We start from the raw sequence: 26,711 nt of genomic DNA on the forward strand, positions 1-26,711 counted from the left end.
TGAATTGCTAACATCTGGCTCAGAAAGTGTGTTTCCACAGCAGGAGCAGATATATGACTGAGTGAAGGAAATCTTGTCCGGCCCATCAGCACAATCATTACTGATCATGAGCTGTGATTACACTGGTTCCATTTTTTTCTCTATTTAATTTCTGCTTCTATGGATACCTTTCCTTGTTCCTCTCCACAGGCAGACACCCATCAAACGACCTGCACACCAATCAGAGCACGTAGCCCGTACTAACTGGTATTGCTGAAGCACATAGGCTTATAAGACTTCTGGTTCCAAATTACTGTAATTACAGGACTGCCTGTCCTTGTTACATGTATAAAGGTCTAATGATTTTTTTTCCTCTCAGTATTGCCAAACGCCTGATCCCAGGGATCCTCTGTACCAATTAGCTCCCAGATGAGCTGGGTGTTGCCTGAAGTGCAGATATGCCCGTGAGCTCCTCTATCAGATGCCCAGTCCTTTGACCGTGTAACACTAAAATTCCCAGCTCTTCCAAGCACTTCGGCTTTCAACCATTCTGACCACGCCCCTTTTGCGCTACTTATTTTTAGACATGTTTTGCAGCAAACGCCCATTACTTCGCTGTTAAGACTTTTTCACGACCAAACAACTGTAGACGCAATAATGAGAGACGTCTCTGCTCCCTTAGCACATCTCCCTCCTCAGAGTTTTCTGCCGGCCCCAACAGAACGGGGGGCAGCTGTCCCTACCTGTCCGGAGCAGCAGTCTGTGACTGCGGCCGGGACCGCCACACTGACACGGCTTTCTGAGGGGGAATGGAGCTCCCACAGCCCGGGCCGCCACACTGACAGGGAACGGGCTCCCACAGCCGGGCCCGCCACACTGACAGGGAACGAGCTCCCACAGCCCGGGCCGCCACACTGACAGGGAACGGGCTCCCACAGCCGGGCCCGCCACACTGACAGGGAACGGGCTCCCACAGCCGGGCCCGCCACACTGACAGGGAACGAGCTCCCACAGCCCGGGCCGCCACAGTGACAGGGAACGAGTTCTCACAGCCGGGCCCGCCACACTGACAGGGAACGAGCTCCCACAGCCCGGGCCGCCACAGTGACAGGGAACGAGTTCTCACAGCCGGGCCCGCCACACTGACAGGGAACGAGCTCCCACAGCCCGGGCCGCCACAGTGACAGGGAACGAGCTCCCACAGCCCGGGCCGCCACAGTGACAGGGAACGAGTTCTCACAGCCGGGCCCGCCACACTGACAGGGAACGAGTTCTCACAGCCGGGCCCGCCACAGTGACAGGGAACGAGTTCTCACAGCCGGGGCCGTCACACTGCCAGGTCCTTCCACAGGAGGACCGAACGCCCACAGCCGGGGCCAAGCGGCGGCCGCGCGGGCCCTCCGCGCTCGGCGGTGACGCGGACGGGGGCGGGCCCGGCGGGGCGGGCCCGGCGGGGCGGGCGGACCCTTTTCTGGCCGTGCCGGGCGGCGGGGCCGCACTCCGGCCGGGCCGCGGCAGCCCCGGCGTAGCGGTGGCGGCTCCCGGCCTCGGGGTTATGCGCAGGGGCGATGTTCCTGCCGGCTGGTGCCAGGCTCCTCCCGCGCTCCGGACGGAGCTCCTTCCTCAGCCTCCTCCTCTTGCTGCTGCTGTGTCCCGGTGGCAGGAGCGCGCCGCGCCGCCGGCCCGCGGGGCCGCCCGTGGTGCTGGGTAAGAGCCGGGGGGCGGCGGGGCGGGCGCTGCGGGGCCGGGCTGAGCTGAGCTGAGCTGAGCCCGCCGGCCCCGTTACCCACCCCCGGCGGGGCGGCGCGAGGGGCCTGAGGCGCTGCGGGCTCGGCACGGCCGCGGGGAGCGCGCCCCGCCCGCTGCTGGCAGTGCCCGGGCTCCGCGGGTACCGGGGGGTGCAGAGCCCGCACCGAGCGGCGGCTCCGCAGCTGCCCCGGCGCTGGCAGCTCGGCCCGGCCCGGCCCGGCGGAGGGAGGTCCAGGCTGGGGCTGCCTTGGCCTGGCAGCCGGAGGGGGACAGACAAGGCTCGCTTTAATACACATCGAGCTCGTTAAGTAACACCAGAGCATCCCTGCTTAAGTCTTTCCTCTCTAGGAACCTTTCGTGAAGGATGTTGGAATCAGATGTGGAAGGAGGAGTGATTGGGTGTTCCAGCAGTTGAATTACAAAATAAAAAAAAAATAGGCATTTCATCATATGACATGAAAAACGAGTATTTGTTACTGGCCTGTCGTTTCACCTGTTAACGCAAAATAGTTTGTAATGAATATACAGGTAATATTCGTATGCGAGTTAAAAAGTTATACTTGTTAGTTTCTTTTTATATCCATTAGTAATAAGATGTAAATAAATTTTAAGTGTTTCAATAACTTGTCTACTGAAATTGTAGTTCTTAAGAATTACAAGAAGCAAGTGCATTTAGTGACAGTAATGTCAGTAGCCATTGCTGTGAATATATTCAGCATCCTGCATGTTCTTATTATTGATTAACCTTGATGGTCACAGGGGAAGAAAAACTAAGAAGATGGGAAAAGTGACATGTTGTTCAGTTCAGCCTCCATTTCATGATAATTTAGGCTCTGATGGTGACTTTGTTACTACTGTTACAAACTTCTGACTTAGAAGGCCAAACTCTACCAGAGCGTATTAAAAAATGTTCTTGTTATCTCAGGGTACAGTGTGTACAAATCCACAGTTCTTAGAAGGTCTCTGAACTGACTGACAGGCTGTGGTTTGGAAGTAGAAACTACAGAAGGGTGTCCTAAGAGGCAGGAGTTGAAGCAGGAAGAATTCTTTGAATTCTGTCTGAGGAGGCTAGAAACAATCTTTTATGCCATCTTTCCACTCTGTGGTGCTGGATGTAGCAATAGGCCTTGGCACTTGCTCCAGTGCAAGCTTCCTGATGACAGAGATGTTTTAGTTGCTGATCTTATTGAACTCTATCTGGAAAGGAATCAAAGATTTAAAAGCAACTGGCAGAAAGGGTTACTGAGTGTAGAAGTGTGGATTTACTACTGATGGATCTTCTGTAAGTATATATGTTCCCTAAGGATGGTTTTAAGAACTGTGGCTGACCTACATTTCCTGAAGAGACATTCTGGTAAATACTGTGTGGCTGAGCACACGCTCATCCGGAGTGCTTTACAACAGACTTTCTTGCTGTTACAGTGAATTTTCATCAAATGCTGCAGAACTTGTATCTCTCAGTGTTCTAGTCAGTCTCTGCATTTTAAAATTTCCTGGATTTTTTGTTGACCAGTTCTCCTCCTTCTTGCACGTGTGGCATGTTAAAATAAGCTTTTTAGGAATTGCTGTGATGAGGATGATGGAAGGGCTTATGAGAATCATTTAGGGAAGCATTCTAAGTGCTGGCTTAACACAGGTGTTTGGGGGAAGGGAGAAAAACCCACATCACCTGGATACACAAATGAAAAAGATTTAGAGCTGTAAGTATGCATTATACAAGCCTATACAAGCTTGAGATGAGTTTGGAGCCCATACAAGGTGGGAAGACAGAGTTGATCCTCCTGATTTATCAGACTGGCATCTAGACTCCTAATTTCTCATGTACATTCAGTTTTAAAATAAATTTGTATCTAATAATAAACAGGTTCTCATGATCAAAGCATTCCCTCTTGATCTGTTTGGAGGTTAACATGCCTCAGTAGAAAGGGGACTTAAATTTGGTCATACTCTGTAAGTGACAAGTTGGCCACCTGATCTTAAGGAATAAAGAAAGAAGAAATGCTGTTTAAAGGAATGTTGTCAACATAGTGATCACTTCAGAAATATTTTGGACTGGGGTGGTCACAAGACCCGGTGTAGCTTGCTGTCAAACCTTTTGTGTAATGACCCCACTTTGCAGTTGCAATCTATGCTTACCCAAGTAACAGAGGGGAACTAGAGCAGAATCTTGCAAAATATGGAGTGTTGCTCACGTGTGGGTAACTTCTGTTCTGCTGCCCAGGTACTGACAAACTGCTCCTTCGGGGAATCTCACATCTGAAAACAGCTGAGCTGCATGAAGACAGCCTTGTAACTCTTGGCCACAGGTGTGATGGCAGCAGCTCTCAGATTTGGGGAGCCCCCAGCTGGCTCAGGTGAAAGGTGGTTCTGTGGAACAGCTCTGCCAGTCTAGCAGCTCATTAGTGCTCACCCAGCTTTCCTTGTACCTATTTGTTGACCACTTTGTGGAGTCCTTTGTCTTGCTAAAGCATGAGGAAATAACCTGATGAGGAAGAAGTGATTAATTTTGTAGTTGAATTACTTTAATGGACGAGCTGGCACAAAGAATGTGGAGAGTGGCACCACATGGCTTGGGTTAGGTTGTTTTTAAGCTGGTCTGTGCATACTCGACGTGCCTTAGGAACAGGAGCTGCTCTGCCTGGAGCTCGTGTTCATTCATACCAAGGGAGCAGCACCAGGGACCAAGTGCCATAGGTAGTAACTGACAGCAAAATTCTGCAGTGCAATTGCTCAGTTTTCTCTGAGACTTAAATAAAAGAGCATTGAAGTATATTTATATAATAGTGACATTAGAGAAGAAGAAGCAGCAGGTGAAAGTCAAAACCTTACTTACAGAGCCTGCTTGAAGGCCTGATATAAGACCCAATTCTCATTAAAACCTAAGGTGATTGTCTCAGATTCCTTTCCCAAGTGTTTTGGGGGAAAAGGAGACTAATGATGATACTGAAGTACTTTTATGCCTTTTTCAAGGCACTTTAAAAAAAGTGTTTTCTATTTAGCCAGGATGATGTAATCATACAGAAAAATCATCTTTAAGAACCAAAATAACCCACTGAATGCTTCTGTTCTACTAAAAATGTATATTACGTGTATTCTGTGCAATTACTTCTGCTTATCTGCTTTATATTTAGATGAACTATAATTTTTTACCCTTATCAGTTTGGTGATGTTCAACAGGTTGCCTTTAATGCTAGTTTCAAGTAGTTTTTGTGGCTGTTCTTCATTCTCTGATACAGTCCACCAATAATCACTGCATACGATCTTGTGTCTTAGGCATTTTTGGAGCTGGTAACCCATCCTTATAAGATCAGTGTCAGGTGCACTGAACTCTTTTACCTTTTAGAGCTGACTCAACACAATAACTATATCAATGTTCTGATACCTTCTGCAAACAATTTGTTAGGTACTTGGCTAAAGTTTTCTAGAAAGACACCTAAATGAAGTTTGTTAATAATTGATTTACATGCAAAGGAGCTGTGCCTGTGAATTCCTGCTGACTGCTAATTGAGCTGTGTATGTTTGTATGGTCAGCTGGCTAGATGTCAGGAGTGATTTAAATGTTTATGCCTCATGTGATCCAAGGTATCTGGAAGTATCATGTGAGACGTTGTTTGCTTTCTTGTTCCTAATTTTAAACAAGGCCTTTTCTGTGGCAGTCCATGGAGTCTATGAGCTGCTTCAAGACATTCTGAGACCTGTAGTCAGAGTTTAAAATTAATTTTCCTGGGAAGTTGCTTCATTTTGCAGGAAGACTAATTTATAGAACCAAAAAGACAACAGTAATTTGAGGAAATAATACTGGTTAAAAAGTTACAATAGTTGATAAATACCTAAAGGCATTTGCATTTCAGATAAAAGCAATAAAAAAGTACCAACTGCTGGCCCTCTTTTTTTCTTTTTCCCCTGCATGAAAAAATATCCTGGCTCCCCACCCTGTTATTAAATAGATACCTTTTTTTTTTTTTCTAAGGATCCTCATATTTGGACATTTGTTGGATGATCTTTTTTCTTTTTATCTGAGCAGTCTTAAGGCAAGTCACTTTTAGGGTGCAATTTGCTTATTGTCTCTTGGTGGGAACTGTGTATCTGTCATTAAGACTTAAGGATGGTGATAGGCAGGAGTAGGAATGTATCCTAAAGCTAATTACTGCAATTCACAGTCTGTTACCTCTCTTAAAATCTAATGATCTTTCTAAATGTGCTTTTCTTTACAGTTTAATAATATAAAAACACATCCCAGAGGGAGATCTACTAGTTTTGTCGGGCCATATGAGACCAAAAAAATTAGCCAAGGATACTATAAATATTGGAAGTGAATTTGGTTTATTGATGTATTAGAGTGAGTTTTGTTGGGATTAGCATCTTTGTGAAAAAGGAGGATGTGCTAGAACTGATAGAACCCAAAATCTTATGAAAACACATTTTTCTGCTGATTAAGAAATCTAATTTTTCCAAATGTTGCAGTTCTGAAATCAACAGAGGAATTACACAGCTGCAAATTAGGGAAGCAGGGCACTGCTGAAGATCTTGTCTTGGACATCCGGTCTTAACTAGTGCTGATGTATTTTGCAGAACTTAACAAACAAGTTATTTTAGGGGTCAGTGTGCAGGCTTTAAAAAGAACTTTTAGAACTTTAAAGAACTCCCTTTTTGCTGGAGATATTAAAGATTTAGAAACTGCAGATATTGGTAGATGAGAAGAGGAGAAAAATTGCATTCAGGACACAAGATGAGAAACATGACATACTGATGTTACTACAGATTACTCTGCCTGCAGGTCCATCCTCTGTGTGGCCTGAAAGCAAAGGGAACCATGTTTTTCTATTGCTTTCAAATTCCACCATAGAAATTTAGAAAGCTACATCCTTAACCTACAGAATTAATCTTCAGTGTGATATTTTTTAACCTGTTACTTATAAAAATCCACTAAGTAGTTCTCCAGCCAAAATGTAAATCATTAACACTGTTAAACTGGCTGGGTTGAAGGCTGAAGATCTTGCATGTTTTTTTCCATAATCTCAAAATCAAAAATTTGTATTTTGTTTCCTATAGGTTCATCACAAAGCATCTTCAGTTTGCAAAGTATACTTTAGAAAATAAAAGAGCCCTAAGGTGTGAGTGATAGTGATTAGCAGCCTCACTGTTAATATGGAAATGTAAACATGACAAAAACATTTTTGTTAATCCCTGCTTTACAAACAAGCAGGCATCATACCTGTACATCAGAATTTATTTTTTAGTTACAGTATTTATCTTTGCACAGGCAGAACTTGTTCTTTATCTTCTGTTTAGAATTGAAAAAATTGCCATTTTTCATCTTGTTTCTTATCATCCCTTGAGTAACATCAGTGTGTCGTGTTTCTCATCTTGTGTCCTGAATTGGACACAGGAGCAGAGCCTCTATCTTCCAGAAGCTTGAAGATAAAACATCTTAACTAAATGAAAGTTGCAGTTAATCTGAGATCATTACATTAAGTCCAAGTGAAATTTTGTACAGTTTCCTGCTTTCAGTGCTTTGTTGATAGATGTATCTTGATTATAATCTGAAACTTCTTCAGCTGTGAGTTTTCCCTACTCTGAGCAGGAGTGCTTGTGATTGATTGAGTGCAGTTTGGAAACCTCAGCAAGTTCTCCAAACCCTAATACCCCAGGTGTTTCTCTAAGTCTTTGAAGGGTGTCTTTGCTGGAAGAACTTTATTTTTACACAGGAAGTGAGATTCTAGGCTAGAACAAAATGTCACCCTTCTTTGTTTTGCATTGAAACTGAAGACAAAATCAACCTGTTCTGTCCTTGGTAGGTCTGCTGCTGAAGCTGGCCAGTCATGAAAGATTGATATAAATAGAATTACGTTCTGTTCCCTTTCCAATTAAAAGCACTGATAGGCCAGAGGCACGAGACTGGAACAAGTTGTTGCCTTAGTTTTCTAAGCAATTCCTAAGTAGGATTTTGTGAGGTTACAAGACTGAACTTCAGTAAACTCTTTCTAAGGTGTGATGCAATGCTGAAATCTCCCTTACTATGCTTTCCAGTATATCAGAGTCCTTGAAATATGACCTAAAATAAACCATGGTCAGCTACTGGGCCTTTTAACGTTTCACTTAAGGTGACAAAAATAAAGCTCCTAAAAACCTAATGGGAAAGTAGAGGTAGTTAATAAAGAAATCCTGAGGTACATCTCATGGTGGAGCATAACCTGCTGTGGTTGGAGGTTGTAAGAATGTGGTTATCTGAAGTTTTGGCCTTTTTCAGTTCTGCAATAACATTTTTTCTAAAAGCACATCTAGTTTTCTGGTTAAATTAGGCATTCTGCTAAATGATATTTTCTCTTTCCTTAGCCATTGCTAAGTATCAGTGTATTATAGAACTCAAACTGATTTGATTGCACAGTTTACTGGGAGATAGGGGGAACAAATGTATGGGTAGACCTGCATTAAAAAACTTCAAAACTAAACATTGACAAGCACACCCTAAAAAGGGGGCTTTGTGGACCTGAAAGGAGTGGAGGGAACCCTTAAAAATTGCCCAACTTCTAAATTTTTCTAATACAGAAAAACTTTTCAGTTACTGAAATGTTTTTCTCTCTCTGCTTCTTGAGGAAAAAATGACTAAACAAACAGAATGTAAGAAGTTTTTCTGAAGACTTGGTGCTGAAAATTGTTAGTGTTTGGTTAAGACTAATTCTAATTTGGGAAAATATTCCTGTTTCCATCTAGGGTTTAAAAAATAATGAAGAATAAACCTTAGTCAAAGGAATACTGACATTTATTATATGCCTTAAGAAGGTGCAAATAGCCAAGACCCTTTCCACCAAGTCTTACTCATGTAAGGTTTCCAAAGGAAAAAAATGTAACTGATGTTGCCAAAACCTGAATGTAAAAGAGATGAAACTGCATTTTTACACTGTTAGCCAACCATATCTTGTGTTGTAAAAGTCTGGTCTTATGTGGAAAAGGGAAGATAAGTAATATAAATCAGTCTTTTACTTTTTACATTTCTAATGTCAAATTGAAAGTTTGCAGGCAACTGTTTAAAGAGAACAAAGTTGAGTAGTTGTGATGCTCTGGAAAAAAGTTCTCTCAGAAAGATTCAGTCTGTACTTGAAAACACAGATCAGTTGGTGATGTCCTAGACAATCTTTTTTTTTCATACCTATGGCCTTGCATGCTCCTTTATAGTCTGCTCTTTGAAGTTAGGAGCTGTTCATCCAGAAGCACTCTACATGTTGGTTTCTCAGGTAATGAGCTTTGAAAGTATAGAAATATTTTCAGTGGAAAATGTATATGTAGTATCTTCTTATGTAGTATTTGTTCTCCAACTACAAAACCTGATGGTGTCTCTGGTGCAGTGATAATGCACATAAGGGCTACAATATTTAGCTGTGTGTACTGCAATAGAAAATCTTATATGCTTTAATTAACTATCTTCTTTTTATATGTCTCTCTCCTCTTTATATCTTTCAGTTCCAGGGGACTTAGGTAATCAGTTGGAAGCAAAGTTAGATAAGCCATCAGTGGTGCACTATCTCTGCTCTAAGAAGACAGACAGTTATTTTACACTCTGGCTGAATCTAGAATTGCTTCTGCCTGTCATCATTGACTGCTGGATTGATAATATCAGGTAAGAGCAGGAATATTGCTCTTTGCAGTTACATCCTTTCCATAGGCTGATAAGCAGAATGGCTGCCTTTAAATTCCTTTTCTGATTCAAGACCAGTGAGAGCAATGATTTGGAATTCTGCTGGGCAGGCTAACAGGATGGGTCTGAGGATGTAGCTCTGTTTCATCTGAAGTGGCTGTAATTGCTGATGAAGAGCAGAGGCTCTCTTAATTTCTTCCCCTTTCTCTTCTACCAGTGACTCAGTGTAGGTTTGAGCACTTGTTAGACACCTCTATGGCCCTTATCTCAAGGAGGAGGTTTTCTGCTCTTTTTTTTTTGCCAAGAAATAGGACAAGAGGAAATGGGCAGAAACTGATGCACAGGAAGTTCCACCTGAAATATTTTGGTTTTAAAAATTGCCTAATTTAAAACTTTCATGTAATTTCCAATCTGTTTTATTAGTGTTCCTGTAAAAATAATATAAATATATGTATGAAAACAAGAAATAATTAGCTGATGCAAATAAAAACTATTGTGTTGGCATGTTGCTTTTTTATTAATGTACTGAGCTGTTGTAAAGCATTCTGCTTTGTCTTGCCCTGTGCCTTATGGATTAGAGAGATTTTTGTTAAGAGATTTGTGCATCAGTTTAGATTCTTAGACTCCATCTAGGGGCAAAAACTTGCATTCAGAAATGCGATTGTATTGATATGGTATTAAAAACAAACCAACCCCCAACTGTAATAACAGGGATGATTAAAGAAATAAACTCCTAATTCAGTGCTCCAGATTCTTCACATCCTGAGTTATTTTGAAAAGTATTTACACAACACTCAGTACCTCAATATGTTTCCTGAAGTGCCAGTAGTCATTAATCAGGAAATAAAGTACTCCCTTATGCTGGTATGGGTGTTTCAGTTAAATAGAAATTAATTATTTTTAGGTAGGTTAATATTTTTGATGTCTGATTTAATAGGTATTTCCTGTCCTATTGCCACATTCCTATGCTCTTTATAAGTTTTTCGATTTTGTAGCTTGATGCAAAATCAAATGATGTAGAACTATATAAAGTAGCTGATATTTTAAAGATGAAGTTTAGTCACACATCCATATGCTCAGTTTTACAGAGGCAAAAAGTCCTAGATTCTGCACCATGGAGCATTGAAGTAATTCAAGTAATTGTTTGCACTGTATAATCTCTTAGCCATAAGAGTACTCCGATCATGTCTGCTTGGGTTGGGTTTTTTTCTCCTTCTGAGTAACAGCACTTAAAGTTCTTGTACTGCACTCAGAATGTGAGACCCAGTGTAATTGAGGGTTGTCATGTGGCAATAAAACATGTTTCATGGTTTTTCTCATTGTTTTCCTTCCCCTCCTCCCCAGGCTGGTGTATAACCGAACAAGTAAGATCACAGAACCACCAGATGGAGTGGATATCAGAGTGCCCGGCTTTGGGCAGACGTTTTCTTTGGAATTTCTTGACCCAAGTAAAAGGAGTGTTGGTATGTACAAGCTGTGTCTGGAGTGCTTTGTCACTTGCAGGGTTTTTCTAGTTTGTCTTTATGCAACAAATTTCTGAAATGTGATTTCAAATTACAGTTCTGTGAGCTCACTTGGCTTTTAAGAGTTTTCATTGCATTGTATTGTTTTGTTTGTTGCGTGGCCTGATAGATGAAACTAAGATTTGACACAATACTAAATACCATGGAATCTCGTCTCAATCTAAGTGGATGAAATCTGAGTAGCCATATTGAGGACAGATGCTTTCTGAAAATGAGATGGATTGAGTAGAAAATTCTGTGACAGAAGCTTGACAAGCACAACTGAAATAAAAGCACAAGTTCTGAGTAAGAACTTGTTACTCAGTTCTTACTCAGATGATGTTCTTTGGCCTTAGGAATGGGTTAATTGGATTGGGAGATATGGTACCACAATGGGTAGCTCCTTGTATTTTGCTGATGTCAGAATAATTATATAATTGCATTTGTGCTGCAAAAGATTTCTGCATTAATGTGTTTGCAGGGTTTTTTGTTTGGTGCTTTTGTAGAAGTCATGTTTCAGAAAACACTGAGTTTGATAAGCTTTTGTGAGTTGATCACTGTGGCTGAAGACTGGTGGACTTGAATAGTCAGTAATGGACTGAGCTTCATGTGCTGCATAGCATGGATCTGTTCCTTAAGGGCAGTGATGTGCTTAATGATCTGCACTAGGTCACTCTTACACCATGATTCAATTCTCCACTTGAGGGACAGTATGATAAACATTCAAGACTAACAAGTGAGGTTCTGCTCAAAACTTAAATATGGCTCTGATGTTCAGTAGACTGTTCTGATGCATTTAGTCGTGGTAATACTTAAATCCCACGTGTCAAACCTCGTATTAAGTCACATCTTTCAATGTGCAGTCTGCAGCTATTTCCCTTTTTGCTATTACAGCTTTATGTTCAATTACTTAAGTCTTAGTCCACTACCCCAGAGATAAGAAAAGTTTTGGGGTAGTTTCTGGAGTTCTGCCCTAGGGTATATAATAAGCATTTGTTTCCAAGAATAAATGTTGAAGTCCTGGCCAACCGTTACTCCCTACCTGTTGTTAATTTTAATTTGTAATCAACAAAAGCTATGACTCTGAAAACCCCTCAGAAATTATTATCTTGCAGTTCAAGGGTAAACTTTCCTCTGCTGAGTAAAATTTATCCACTTTGTGTATACTACATTTGGCTGCCAAAAGGTTTGAGAGGTCAGCCATCTAGTAAGAAGTTTTAGTGGTGATATTCTCTTGATTTTGGGGGATAGTGAGCCCAACTCATTTTGTTTAATATGCATGCAGCTTTCTAGATTGTTAAAGGCAAACTGCAGGTTTAGTGTGTACATAGGGTGTCACAGATACTGCCTCTGGAACCTTGTTTTGCAGTAGTGGCTGACAGCTGCTTCTCACACTAACCTTGTTACTCTTCTGTTTCTCTCTTATCTGATATTTACAGGAAGTTACTTTTATATGTTGGTGCAGAGTTTAGTAGATTGGGGCTACAAACGTGATGAAGATGTAAGAGGAGCACCTTATGACTGGAGAAAGGCACCAAGTAAATAATATACTGTTACTTTAATAAAATTTTGACTCTCCTACCCAGCAAATAATGTATTGAATCACTTCTCCCATCCTTCATAATCTAAAAACTTAATTTTGTCTAGTTCTCAGGGCTGGGGTACTCCTGGATACAAATGCAAGCTTGGTGTTGTGGTTTCATTTTTTTTTCTTCTTTAACCAACTTGCTACTTAAAACTTGCTTAAAACCAGAACAGAACAACAGAAAAAACCCATTTCAGCAAAGTACATCCACACAAAACCCCCACCCCTCCCATTCAGTATTGGAATTTCTGAGGTCTGCATTATTAATTCTGCAGACCATTCAACGCCATTATTTAAAAGCTTATTTGTTTTTAAAGCTCAGCATTCCCAGTTAATAACTCTCACCGTGTGATGTGTATATTTTAGATGAGAATGAAGACTATTTTGTGGCGCTTCGCAAGATGATCGAGTTGCTGTATGAGCAGTATGGGAGCCCTGTGGTGCTGATTGCCCACAGCATGGGGAACATGTACACCCTCTACTTCCTGAACCGCCAGCCCCAGGATTGGAAGGACAAGTACATCAAGGATTATGTGTCATTGGGTGCGCCGTGGGGGGGCGTGGCCAAAACTCTGCGTGTGCTGGCCTCAGGTAGGTGATTTGGGGCTCTGCCCTGTGCTATGTGTAGTGCACAGTGCTAAGGAGGCTGTGACTGTAGGACTGCAGGATAAGAGTTTGAAGTACCATGAAGGGAAAAATACTTTTTTGTAAGCAATAACAACTGGGTGTTTCAAGCCCTGCAACCCAACTGTTATCTTTCATATTTGTGGGGGTGGACTGAGATTTCCCACATCCTGTAACCAGGAGCTTTCTCCCTTCTTGACCTCTCCTGACCTTTTTTCAGCAGATTGTTGTGCTGTCTGCTGTTTGGCCTGATGCCTTCCCTTTCTGTCCCTTCTGCCACCAGCCTGATTGCTCTCTGTTCAGTATTGCAAAGCTACAAAGGACTCCAGAGCATTCAGCAGTTTCCTTTGATTAAAGATCACACAGCTGCTTGAGGTTAACATTAAAGGAAATTTGTAGAGATGGTGGGGAACTTGTGTCCAGTGTAAATGTCAGGTGAAAATTGTAACTCTTAATTGTAACTCATTAGGAAAATGAATCTTTGAGGTCTTGGGTTTAGCACACTGGATATGCCAGAGACTAAAAACCAAAAAAATTGAATAAAGCACCACAATATACTTCACTAAATAACTGAAAATGACTGATGGAAAATGTTCACTTACCCATCATGTGATACCATAATTACATCATGTGCTTTGACATTTAGTTCTTGATGTTTCTGGCTTGTTTCTGACTTGTTAGCTTTGGATATCCACTGTCTTCTTCCTAATCAAAGCCGACATCAAAAATTGGACTTCATCAAAATGCAAAACACACAGCAAGAGTCAGCCATGCATGGACAGAGCAAAGAATACTTTGTCTAGCAAAGGCATTTGATTCTGAACAGTAGTACACTACTCTGTTACTAATTAGAAAACTTGACTCAATACAAACATTCAATTTACACATTGTTAAAGCTGTTGAAATGTCACTTAAAAATTTATTTCCCTTTTCCCACAGGCTTTGTCTGACATACTTGCTTGCTACAGAAATGGCAAGAAGTGAACAATGTTATCACCCTCATAAAATTACACTATTATATTCCATAGTCCCATATCTCTGTTGGATTAAACTTTTCTGCTTTGTACCTTGTCTACACTTTATAATGCATCTCAAGCAAAGGGGCTAATTCTACTAATCCATAATGAATGGCTAAATTTCTACTGTAATATAGTCAGTCATGTTTTAATCTGTCTATCTGTTGTACTAAACTTCTGTTTTGGAGCAGAAATTTAAGATTTGTGTGGGAAAGTTACATGGGCAAACATAATATCAGAATGTACAGGTTTAAGGTGTTTCTGTGTCAAATATCCACCATGGTAAAGCACCACCATCAGCCCTTGGACTGCATTAGTCTATTTAAGAGTTTCTAAAGTTATCAGGATTAGTATGCTGAAGAACTGTTGCTTTAAAGGAAAATACTGCATTTCAACAGGAAAGACAAGGCACTCTATGAATGCATTCTTTCTGCTCCCATTCCTGTTTATAATTTGTGATGCCAGGAGCTTCATGTCAAATCCACAGCCGTGTTATCAAAGTGGTAAACCGTACACTGGTGGAATTGTTTTCTGGAGATTTCTGTGATACTTTCAGCTACTTGTACTTGAGCTTTGCTTGATCCCACTATAGTAGGCAAAGACACAAAGCTCACAGTGGTTTCTTTCTATTTTTAACATGTTGAAAAGTTGAAATATTAGCAGTGTCTTCCTTACACCTAAGGTTTTGATGTGTCTGCTGACTTAAATGTGGTGTTGGCCATCCTGTACTTCTTCACTTATGAGAAAAGTAAAGGATTTGAGAAGCACTTTGTAAGAGTTCTGTAAGAGAAGGCTGGGATAGTCAGGTTCTGTGTTTGATTATTCTGCTGGAAATAAATCTTGTACACATTCCTTTCATTGTTCAGGTCAGAACTTGGGCTTTCTTTGCTGAAAACTGCCAAGCAGTGTTCAGTAACTTAGCAGTGAGAGTGCACAGTGAAGTGGTTACACCACACAGTATCATGAAACCCATTTTTCAGGACCTTTGTGATTTTTTGCTGTGCATTTGAGTTTACTTTATCTCTTTCAGACTAGCAATGTCCACATACATTCCTCCTAAAGATGGCATTACTGTGCTTTGTTTCTCCTTGCTGAAGCAATAGTGCCACCCCATGGAATTGAAATAGCACCAAAGTATATTTTTCAGGAAGAGTGGTTTCAGTTGCAGCATTTCAATTTTTATGGCATAGTTGACCTGGACCACTACATGCTGTAACCACCTGGATCTAATAATGGACAATAAAATTCAAAGTTCAGCTGACAAAAGAATTGAAATGTGACAGCCACTGTGATAATGAAAAAAACAAGGAATATAAATTTGTGTTTGTCTCAGGTTTTTTTTTAAGTAATCACTGTAATTATTAAGCAGCTTTTGATTTTGTGAAGATGGAAGAACAATTGTTAAAATATGCAGAAAGGTGCATATAAATTATCCTTTAGTAATGTGTTAGTTTAAGCCATTTGTTTCAGTCATTCATCAACTCATTTAAATCTTGGAAGTTATTAAAAGTCAGTTTGCAGAAGTTAATTTACGAGACAATCATAAATGAGGAAAAACTTTTCAAATTGTCACTGTAAGCCAGGGGAACAAACTTATTCATGTTATCACCATGAGTGCTAGTAATTGCTGCTGATTAGGATTGATGTCTTGCTTTCTGGATAATGAAATTCCACTTTTTTCCCTAAGGTGACAACAACAGAATCCCTGTTATCAGTTCCCTCAAGATCAGAGACCAGCAGAGATCAGCAGTTTCCACAAATTGGATGCTCCCCTACAACTACACGTGGCCTCCAGATAAGGTGTTTGTGAGCACCCCCACAGCCAACTACACACTGAGGGATTACTGGAAGTTCTACAGGGACATTAACTTCGAGGATGGCTGGCTGATGAGGCAGGACACGGAGCCCCTGGTGTACGCCATGACCCCGCCCGGCGTGCGCATCCACTGCCTCTACGGCACGGGCGTGGAAACCCCCGACTCCTTCCACTACGAGAGCTTCCCTGACAGAGAGCCCAAGATCTTCTACAGTGATGGGGATGGTACAGTGAACTTACAGAGTGCCTTGCAATGTAGAAAGTGGGTGCACAGGCAGGAACAGGAAGTGGTGATGTTTGAGCTTGCAGGAAACGAGCACATTCAAATGCTGTCCAATGAAACTACTATCTCCTATGTGAAAAAGCTGCTCATTGATTCGTGATAACCTTGTGCTGATAGTTATTTTCCTCACCTGTGATGCCTTCCCTTAAATATGGGGAAATGCCTTTTAATCCCTTGATATTTAGATATTTGAATTATTTATTTTGCTTTTTTAAAAGGTTGTTTTCAAGTTGCTTGGTATTCTAAATGATTGTTTGTCTCTGATTTGTGTTCATGATATTTCATGGTATTTTCACATTCTGAAAATTTTGTCAAATATGCATTTTGTTGCCTCTGGTGTTGTGTCCAATGGTCATACAGACTTTCATTTGGAGACTGTGCATCCCCTTGCACATACCACATGAACTCATAGATCCCAGAGTTCCTTTGTGTGGTCTTTGCAGGTTTGGAGTGGAAGGCTTGGAAGGATGGCAATTTTGGATGCCCAAGGGAATGGTATTAACAATGTGGCAAACACAGTAAGCATTTTAAAGGGTCTTGCATAATCTGATCCACAGTTCCCAGAGGATTAGTTTGTGAATGTGCATATCTACTTGGGAAAATAGGGTAGAGGTCTGCCTGGAACTGTGCTATCACTGTTGCAATCCAGACTTTTATTTATTACAGCCTGTGGGGGGAAAAAAGATGTGTGAATTACTTGAAGCTTCTTTATTAGATGCCCTACTGGGTTATTTTAGAAAGAGGAAATGGTTTGCTCATCAACCTCTAGAATCCCTGATCACATACAGTCTGGAGTCTGAGGAGTTCTCAGCCTGTGCTTTATTTCTCAGTGAGGGAATGAAGCTAAACTGTTGTTGGTGCTTGTAATAACTGTAGCAGTGTGGAGTAGCACACCAGTCAAAGCTAATTGAATACTGGCACTCGGTAAGGTATAGAATTGCATTTCTGGGTGGAAAACAACCCCCTGTGGTGGAAATGATAATGGATAGTGGGCAGTATTTAAAGAAAAGTGAACTTCTGAAATAGAGTGGGGAATGAAAACCAGTATGGAGTATAAAACTTGTTCTCAGTCAAACACTTTTGGTCCAGTTGCCTGACTAAACAGTGACTGGATCAACATTGCATTCCACTGAAAAGGAATTTGTTTTAGGACTAAAAGTAATTTCCCATAGATTACAAGTTTCATTTTTGCTGTTTGAAGAAGTTGGGACATGTGGTTCCTTAAATGTTTCTATAAATTGCTGAACATGCAGTTCTGTAATTTCCTACAGTGTTGTTCTACTCAATGTTAAAATAGTAATTTCAACTCTGACCTCCACAGAAGTGCAGGTCTAAAGGCCATCATATGTACCACCTTGATTACAGAAATCCTGTTGGAGAAATAGTTATACTCAAAAATTCTCGCTTGCTTGCTTTAAAACCAGTCACCCAGTTAGACAGCACTTAGTTTTCTAAAAACACAGCTTTGAATGCTTTCAAAATGCTAGATTCTCCAAGAAAAATATTTTAAGAGTTGCAGAAACTCAAACTATTAAGGATTGATTACTTAAGAAACTGAATTGTCAAAAGGCTAAAGTTTTAACTATTTTGGTAGCATGCCTAAAATGTTTTCTGCCACTGGACATTTCAATAAGATCTGTTGAACTGATGGGCTTGAACTCCTGCTACTGTAGAATGGAATCAGAAGGTAGTTGTAAGACTTTAGTTTTAATTCAGAAATTTTTTATTAATTCAAAACAATTAGAACTAGAGTCATCACCAAGCTAATTGTCTTACTAGGTTTTAACTTCCTTATGTAGCTTTGTTTCCCCCTCTGCATTTTTTTCCTAGTGCTTATGTTGAGGGAGTGTAGACATTTTCCTGATTTTTAAAGTGGATCATTAATCTTGTCCTCACTTGTCCAGGACCCTGTAGTCCAGCAGCAATATTGCCTAGACTTTTCCAGAGTAAGTACTGACTTGTCCACAGCCTTTGCAATGTGTAACTGCTGAGATTAAAAAAAAAAAAAAAAACAAACAAAAAAACCCCCAAAAAACAACAACAAAAAAACCCCACAACCAGTCAACCTACACAATCAATCCCCACAAAAGAAGAAGCCCTACAACAAGGAGGGGGAAAAAAACCAACTCAACCCCTCCTTCAAAAAGTCCCCACAGAAAATTGCCCTTTAGCCAAGTGATCTATTTTATGCAGGGCTTGTCAGCTGGATAAGCTTCAGGCTTGTGTTCCAAGACTGTTCGAAGATGATAAAGCTCTTCCTTGGTCTGACTCAATTTTTGAATAAATGGCTATCTGAATAAATTACAGAAAACATATAATCACAATCTGTATTTCTTGCTGAAGGAGAATGCTTGTTAATAAGCACTGGATTGAGTGGAGCTGGAGGCTGTATTGCAGGATACCAACATAGACATCAAGGGCTGAAAAATGAGAAAACAATGTAGGTAAACAATACTTAACCTGATCTGGAGAACGTTTGTAAGATTCATTTGGATCCTTACCCATTAATCAATAGCATTTTCAGTCTCCTAGCAAGAATTTAGCTGCGGGGTTTTTTGTGATTTGAAGTTCCAAAATACATTATTCAAAAAATGCTTGGGCTCTTTTCTTTAGTACTTTTAAAATACACTTTTTGTGACCCAAAAGAAGAAAAAAGCACAACTTTTTTTATTCTTTTCTAATTTTGGCAACCTAGTACTGTTTCTGAGATTAGTTGGCTGTGTCTTTTAAACTGAAGATTTCTATACCAGTTTTCTGTTGCTAGACAAGCCTTGTGATAGTTAATGTGGTAAAATGAAGCTGAAGGTTTTTCAAGGCTTTTATTTGTTTGTTCTGTTGTTTGTCACTATAAAGCCTTGTTGTACTGTTGTAAAGAAATGTGTGTACCTGAGTCCTAAGTACTGTGTGAGAGCAAGCACAGCACCTCTGGTGTTCTTTGATTACTTGTGGTGCATCTGCAGGCTGGAGTTGTATGTCGGGAAAGTGTGGGGTCGTTTTTCCCCCTACCAAATGATCATCAGCCCTTTCATTTGCAGTTTCTTGTATGTTAGGATGCAGTTCTCATTGAGAAGTGAATGCATTATTCCAGTTGCTGAAGTGGAAGCCCTGCACTGTGTGTGAGGAGTGGCTGCTCTCTGAGCAGATCCTCTGCAAGGGCAGCACTGAGCACTGCTGTCAGACCTGCTGCAGCCACGGGCTCTGAGCTGTCTCCATTCCTGTGGAGGGAGAGGTCTGAAAAATATCTTTAGTGAGAATGTAGCACTTTGATAAGAGGATTAACTCAGGTGCTTTGCCACACTGCACAGCTGAAGTGTCTGAATTCACTAATGTATCTTTGTTATACCTAAAGCATTAATTATGTGTCTCTTTCCATAATTTTTACTTAGTTTTATTCTTCCAGGATATTTTCAGAAACCAAAACTAGTCTTGAGGACCAAATGTGTTTCTTATTTTTGGCAACTTGTATAGACAATGCTGAAGAAGCTTTCAGCTGTCATTGTAGTACTTCTGAAGAGGTTCAGAGTCACTATGTGATTTGTATAAAAGCAGAAAGCTTCAATAACTAGCAATAATTGCAAAGGACTTGCAGACCAAAGGAAGGAATGTTTGGTATTAAGGTAATTCTTGGAGCACAGTGTGTTCAAGGCCCTCTTAAATTCAGGGAATGTTTGGCAGTGACTTTGCTGCTCTACACTAACCAGTATTTTGTACAGAACATGAGGCCTGGCATTTTATATGTTCTTGTGTATGAATGTGTTCAATAGATTTTGAATATTTTATTGTCAAATTTGATAATATAATAAAGTTGATCTAATACTGATTGTCTCCTGTTGTGAATAATGTGCTGTCTCAGTTCTCAAAGGAAATGAAAACTTGGTGCTCTTTTTCTTCCCTAAAGATGATTGGTGGCTCTCACAGTAATTCTTCCTTAATCTCCCAAATGCACCCACTGTCTTTAGTACATTTGGAGTTCACTGTTAATTGTTCTTGAATTTATGAAGATGTGGGATTGAGACTACTCAATTTCTTTTTCTTGCATCTTGCTTGTCTTGTGTTAAAAAAAGTTCTCAGGTTGTCTTATAATTCTGCTCAGGTAATTATTTTGAAATTAGTTTCTCAGTCGTGAAGTGTTTTAAATGCCTGCAGTTCCTTTATGGTGTTGGTTTCCAAACTGACCCACAAACCCATGCATGATGACCACACAGTTTCATAGTTGTATGAAACAATCCTTTTCCAATTAGAAATAGTGCATTGTGGCTCTTAAGAATCTGTCATGCTAGGCAGTGGTGCTGTGAGCATCTGTGGTTTTTCTAACATGATAATGACTGTAAGGCCAGTAGAGTGTTAGTGACTGCTGCTCCTCTCTGTGCCCTAGATGCACTATTGGGACATCTTGTTCCAGAACAGATCTCATTGATGCCTGCCTCAGGTTTGTGACCCCATATGATGGCAGGAAAAAGGGGAATATGGCCTTCTTCCAGCTCCCTGTTAATATGGAGAAGTCCTGCACTGAAGCCATGTGCCAGCTCATGCAGGAAGCTGGGGAGACTGAGAGCACAGGGAAGAGGAGGACAGGGTGATAACAGCCTTGGTAGAGTGATGCAAAGCCATGAGAGAGGCATGTGGGGTCTAATGTTGGATTATAGATGTAACACCGGAGTTAGCAGGGCTTGTGCAACCTCCAAATAACAAAGTTACAGCTGCAGATTGTCTGATGCTATTTTGCTGTGCCATCCTAAATTATTTCATTAATGATGGGATTGCAGTTTTGAGAAATGATTTTGACTTTCTCTTGCTTGAGTTGTGGCTTTCCTCTAAAGGTCTAGATTAATAGTTTGCTTTGGTTTAAGATTGATGTCCTTTGTGGTCATTCAGATCCACAGATGAGTTAAGTGGAATATTTAGCTTCAAAATGAGCATCCTTTAGGCAAAACCAGAATGTAGTATGAACCCATGAAATGCAAGAAATTCATATGCAATGTTTTACTAAAAATAGTGATGTTAAGTTTGTTTCAATGGCTTGTGTATATATATATTTGCAGTAGAGGGCAGCAGTATATAAATTACTGAGGGTTTTTAGGTAATGTTTAATGGCATTTGTGTTAATTTCACCTGAGAGACACAGAACTGCAGGGAAATGAAGACCTAAGTTTGATATCCACAAAATGTTTCCTGCCGTGAACCAATTGTACATATGCAGGAACCTTTTTCCTATCTGATGTAAACTTCAGCTTGATTCAAAATCAAATAGAATGATCTAAGGTGTGAATTAGACATTCACTCCTGTTTTCATGCTCAGATTAAAGCTCAAATTGGACATTACAACTACATGCAGTGGATTGGTGTATAGTACTATGATGTACAAAAGAAATAATGTATTAAAAAAAAAGTGCTGCATATGCTGTCAGCTCTGTTTTCTTATTGCACTGCTGAATAATGGATAAATCTTGTACCTCAAAGTTTTCACTTTGCTTGTAACCACTGACTCACACCTAGTAACCTTTTTGGGAAGGCAGATTTATTGACCAAGCTGCAATTCCATGTATAACTAAAAATGTCACCTTATGTGAGCAAAATCAACAAGACAGATGGTAAATTTGACTGCATGAAAATACTGTGCTTACAAATCAAGTGTTTTCATCACTATTAGTATTTTTGAGATTATGTAATGTCTGAGGTAGTCAAAGAAGGATTCTAGTCCAGGTCTAAGCAGGTTAAAATTAGCCAGGACCACTGCTGTTATAGCTGTGCTAGCAGAGCCTTTCTACATGTATTGAAAACAAAAGGCAAGATTACAATGTAGGAAATCTCACTAAAGGCCCTTGTGACAGGTGCAGATGAAAGATGACAGTGGAATCTATAAACAGATCTGGGAGACAACGCTTGCCATGGACACAGTTCAGGTCTGGAAGGACTTTGGAAGGTGAAATTGTGTAATGAATTGTTAAAGAGATTTCAGTAGGAGTAAAATCATATAGCAAAGAATGATATAATCTCTGATATGTGTGAAATCCTCACTCTGCTTGTAACTCAGCCTTGAGCTCCTGTGGTATTTCTAGATGCAGGAAGTGCTGTTGTCCTTGTTTGACTCGGACATAGGTAAATTGTTCAAATTCTTTTAGGTGGAAGCTGATGATGTACCTTAAACTCCAAAGTTCTCTTGTCATTAAACCATCTTCAGTCTGCAGATCATTTGCAAGCAAGAAAGGGCAAAGCAGCCATGCCACTCTTGGATGGAGGAAAGAATACCTGAGGAAAATGTAATGTGTGAATTAATGCATTGTCTGCATAACACATTCCTTGTTATTAATTTCATCTTGCTGAACTAACTCAGGGTTCCAAAGCCATTTATCCCCTAGGAAGGTGCATCCTTGTATTTTCATCTGCTGGTGAGTATATGTTGCTTCACACTTTCCATGCTTCTATTATGTCCATTAGTACTTTTATGCCAGGCTCTGATATGATGAAGATAAACAGAGCTAAAATAGGACATGACTTGACAAGGGAGAATGTCTCCAAACTGAAAGAGTAGGTTTATGTTGAATATTAGTAAGAAATTCTTTACTGAGAGAGTGGTGAGGCACTGGCTCAGGTTGCCAGGAAAGCTGTGGATACCCCATCCCTGGAGGTGTTCAAGGCCAGGCTGGATGGGGCTTTGAGCAGCCTGGTTTAGTGTAATGTGTTTCTGCCCATTGCAGGAAAGTTTCCCCAAGATGATCTTTAAGGCTCCTGTGAACCCAAACCTTTCTATGAACATGAAAGATTAAAAAAACCCCACCAAATATTCCATTAAAAAGTTCCTCAGTCTAGTTTTGGCTCCTAATCCAGTGACATAAGCCCTTTCCTCCTTGCCTTCAATTCAAACCTTTCCAACCAGGCTTTTGTCATTGAGCCCAAGGCTTTTTCCTCGCTTAAATGATGCTTAAATCTCAGCACCTCATGCAAAAATAAACCTTCCAAAGCCAAACACAGCATGAAAATCTTCCACCCAGACAGAAGCAAATTGTTGACAATCAAGTCTTATGTAGAGTCTCTTTTTGGAGAGAGACCAAATGCTTCAATAATGGCAAATTCCCTTAAAGAAATCCCAGTTTACTTAGCAGGGATGCCTATACAAAGATAGCATTTAGCTCAGAGCTTAAGGGTGTCAGGAAATCTGAAAAGAGAACTGAAATGTCAGGCAGCAGGAACAAGTGAGAGGCTGGGCTGGTAGAATGGTGTCTGTGGAGCTATGATGTATTTGTGTTTGTTTTAAAAATCTAATTCATCAAAGCAAAAGGAAAAATCTGACTCCATGAGAGAGAAGGAAAAAACATGTAGCTAGCTGGACTGCAGTTACTGGCATCCTACATCAAAGTCTACTTAGCAAGAGCTAACTAAAGGCTCCCTGGCCAGAAGAGCGTGATGTTGGTTTGCTAAAGACTGCAGCTATGGGAATCCTGAAGTTATCAAATATTTGCATGGGCTCCATGTATAGATGATGTGTCCTAAGAGAATGTTTCCTGTGAGAAGCAGCAAAGGATCTGGATTTACATGAAGATAGAAAACATTGTCTCCTTTTCTCTAATTCCATTTAGGTAGAAGTCATTTAGCACTGCAGGTCTCAGAGACCTCTGCTATTCATGGTGCCCAGCTCTGGTCTCTAGGCTTCATCTGAAGATGTCTCAGTTCCCAGCTCAGTAGTTGAGACTCACCTAAGGACCACAAGTTTCACTGCATTTTGCCATTTTTCCATGTCTTCCATTTTAAGAATACAGACCACAGTTTACTTCATCTCCCTGTTCAGACCAGCCCGTGCAATAAATTCAAGGTCATCATGTTACTGCTTTTCCAGCTGTTTTTGTTATTAACTTTCTGAGGAGGATCACTTATTTATTACCACTGAGACAAGGACATAAACACACAAAACAGTCCTATACATCTCTAAAACAGGAGTATCACCTAATTTACACAAGAATTTGTTTCTGTTGGAGCTTAACAGTAGAACAAGACAAGTTTTATTACCTAATTCATTTGTTTATGATCAGTCTAGAAGGGTTCCATTTGTAAAGTAAAATTTATACCTTTTGTGATGATAACATCTCATAGGATTTAGGTAAGGAAATAGTTTGGTCCATAGCAAATGTTAGAGAGATTTACCAAATTTATTTTTAAAAATTGCCAGATTTTGTTTAATAAATTAAATCCATTTTGTTTATGTAGTAATGACCTGTTGGGTGTATGCCCAAGTGTGACCAACTACTAGCAAGTGTTTTTTTCAGAAGCATGAAGCAGTGAGGTGCACAAGAAGAAATACTGCTGCTATGATTCTCTGCTTGTAGCCTCTGTTAAATATTTACATTTTCAAAGTTTTATTTAGTTTTTCAGCTATATACAGTTTCTGTAATACATCACCCTATTGCTGTACAACAAAGCAGCCAGGATTTGGGATCAAATTTACATGAAAAGGTCATCTTATACTTAATGTAAGGCTGTTTCTGGGAATAAACCTTTAGCATCAGGCCCTTAAGAAGCAAGATATATTAATGGAATAGAGTAAGATACTGTGCATTTACTCCTTTCAGAAAGGCTTTTGTAAATGTTAAGTGTATGCTCAGTCAGTGTTTTTTCCTGACTGTTTCAGGTCAATGGAGTAAACAATTTAATTTGTTATTGTTTGTTGTTTGTTTCTATTTCCTGTACTCCAATTAGTAAATTGAGAAATTAAACTGATTTGTCTGGTTTCACTAATGAATAGAAAGCAAATAGAAAGGTCAGGTTCAGACTGAGTTTTCAGAAATGTACAAACACATGATCCATAAAAATGCTTTCATTTACAAAGAGGCAGGTTGAAAACAGGAAATGCCATATTTTTCTCAGCTGAAATTAATCAAGTTGTGATAAATAATAGGAGCAGTAGGGTTTAGAGCTGACCTTACATTCCATCTGTTTTACTGCAACAGCTCTGAGTTCCAGCTGCAACCAGGAACAAACACCAAAACAGACTGGGAAGCTCAGTCTGCCTTCAGCAAATAGGAGCAGGTTCCGGTGCTTTCTATAAGACACAAAACTGACTGAAGCAGCCCAGAGCACATCTTGAAGGCTCCTGAGACTTGTCACAAACTTTCACTGATAAGCTGTTAATTATTCCTTTCCTGTTGTCATGTCGTCCTAACTATAATTCAGTTATGAATTGGTTGCAGAGAAAGAACTCATTTTCTCCCAAGCTCTGTGTGTGTGTCATCAAGGCAAACAGTGAGTCAACATCAGAGCAAATTTGAGTTCAGTGGTTTTGTGGTTTAACCCTCTGTAAGGTCCTTGTTTCAAGGTGCTGCATCTGCAGCTTTCCAGTTCCAAGCACAGGACCACCATTCTCTGCATTACCAGCTGCCCAGAGTTGGGGCACAGACTTGTAGCAAAGTAAAAATTATGAAATGTCCATTAATTCAAAATGGATGTAATGGGTAATTTTCAACCCACTGCACTAGTAGTTTGGGACATAGCTATAAGACTCATTTACTTTTCTAAATAAGGCACCCTATTTCAAAAGGTGTGTGGGAAGCTATGCACAAATGCAGTCAGTAGGAATTTGTATGCTAAACTCCCACATCACAGTAAAACGTCCTGCACCGCAGGAGGTGGCATGTAGGAGTGGGTGGGCAAACTTCAGAACAGAAGAAGGTAGTGAATCACTTGAAAATTTCTCCTTACTCTTTATTTATGTATTCAATTACTTGTCCCAGTTTTTACCTCCTAAGCACTCTTATTTTACATGGTTATTTCAAGGCTGAATAGAAGTGCTACATTCTTGATGCAAACCTGTCTTTACTCCCACTTCCTGTTCTCTTTAAATTTGAGATGCAAAATTTTACTGAAACATGATGAGCTAATTCCCAATGCAGGCTCCAAACCTAGCTTGCAGCTGTCAGTTATTATCCAGGATTCCCAAAGATGTACCATGATTCTGCTACACTTGAGTTTAAAGACATTTATGTTTTGTAGACAAACAAGTCCTGTTACTGTTTTACTGGTTTATGGTAACTGTGTTACAGTTTACATAAAACAGGAGAGATACCTGGCACGTATTGTAATACAAAATTTCATGGGACCCGTCATGAAATGCAACTTTTCTTTTTGGTTCATCCAGGTGTTAGAACTGCCCCAGAATTGGCAAACAGAATGTTCATTGATTCAGAAGCTCTCCTAGAAAAATAGCAGTGTTTGAATTCTAACACTGCATGGCCAGAAAAGGGACAATAGGTGGCTGTCTGCATGATTCTAGAGCAGCAAAAGCATCAGGGCCAGCTGCTTGGACAGACAATAGTTATACCCTTTACCAAAGACTGCATTTTTAAGTGGTCACAACTGATTCTAAATTTGTGTATTTATGCATTTTTCCATTTACAGAGAATTCAAACCTGAATTTATTGCATTTTAAATTTTCCTCAGATTTACCATCAATCTGCTCTCTAAGTTAGACTTGCACAGGAAAGTCAACTATGGAAGAAAGCACATCTTCTAATTTGTTACTGAATGCTCTAT

At 40.3% G+C, this 26,711-nt stretch overlaps 1 protein-coding gene across 1 annotated transcript; it reads left to right on the top strand.

Annotated features, from left to right (window-relative positions):
• The first annotated feature begins 1,419 nt into the window (after positions 1-1,419).
• Positions 1,420-20,010, top strand: PLA2G15 (phospholipase A2 group XV). The gene is made up of 6 exons (XM_071440428.1): positions 1,420-1,686; positions 9,190-9,346; positions 10,709-10,827; positions 12,306-12,404; positions 12,818-13,042; positions 15,779-20,010. The coding sequence occupies exons 1-6, from the start codon at positions 1,548-1,550 to the stop codon at positions 16,288-16,290; spliced, it is 1,251 nt and encodes a 416-aa protein (XP_071296529.1). The 5' UTR covers positions 1,420-1,547; the 3' UTR covers positions 16,291-20,010.
• The last annotated feature ends 6,701 nt before the right edge of the window (positions 20,011-26,711 follow it).

The sequence above is a fragment of the Agelaius tricolor genome, unplaced genomic scaffold (assembly GCF_023055355.1).
Source record: "Agelaius tricolor isolate 1412-34295 unplaced genomic scaffold, bAgeTri1.0.p SCAF_15, whole genome shotgun sequence".
In the NCBI taxonomy this organism is placed as follows: Eukaryota; Metazoa; Chordata; class Aves; order Passeriformes; family Icteridae; genus Agelaius; species Agelaius tricolor.

Bases quoted from the DNA above. Each gene is read 5' to 3' on its own strand.
- PLA2G15 (XM_071440428.1), top strand. From the start codon at position 1,548: ATGTTCCTGCCGGCTGGTGCCAGGCTCCTCCCGCGCTCCGGACGGAGC. The intron at 9,347-10,708 runs GTAAGAGCAGGA...CCTCCTCCCCAG, and splicing joins TGCTGGATTGATAATATCAG to GCTGGTGTATAACCGAACAA. The intron at 12,405-12,817 runs GTAAATAATATA...TGTATATTTTAG, and splicing joins TGACTGGAGAAAGGCACCAA to ATGAGAATGAAGACTATTTT.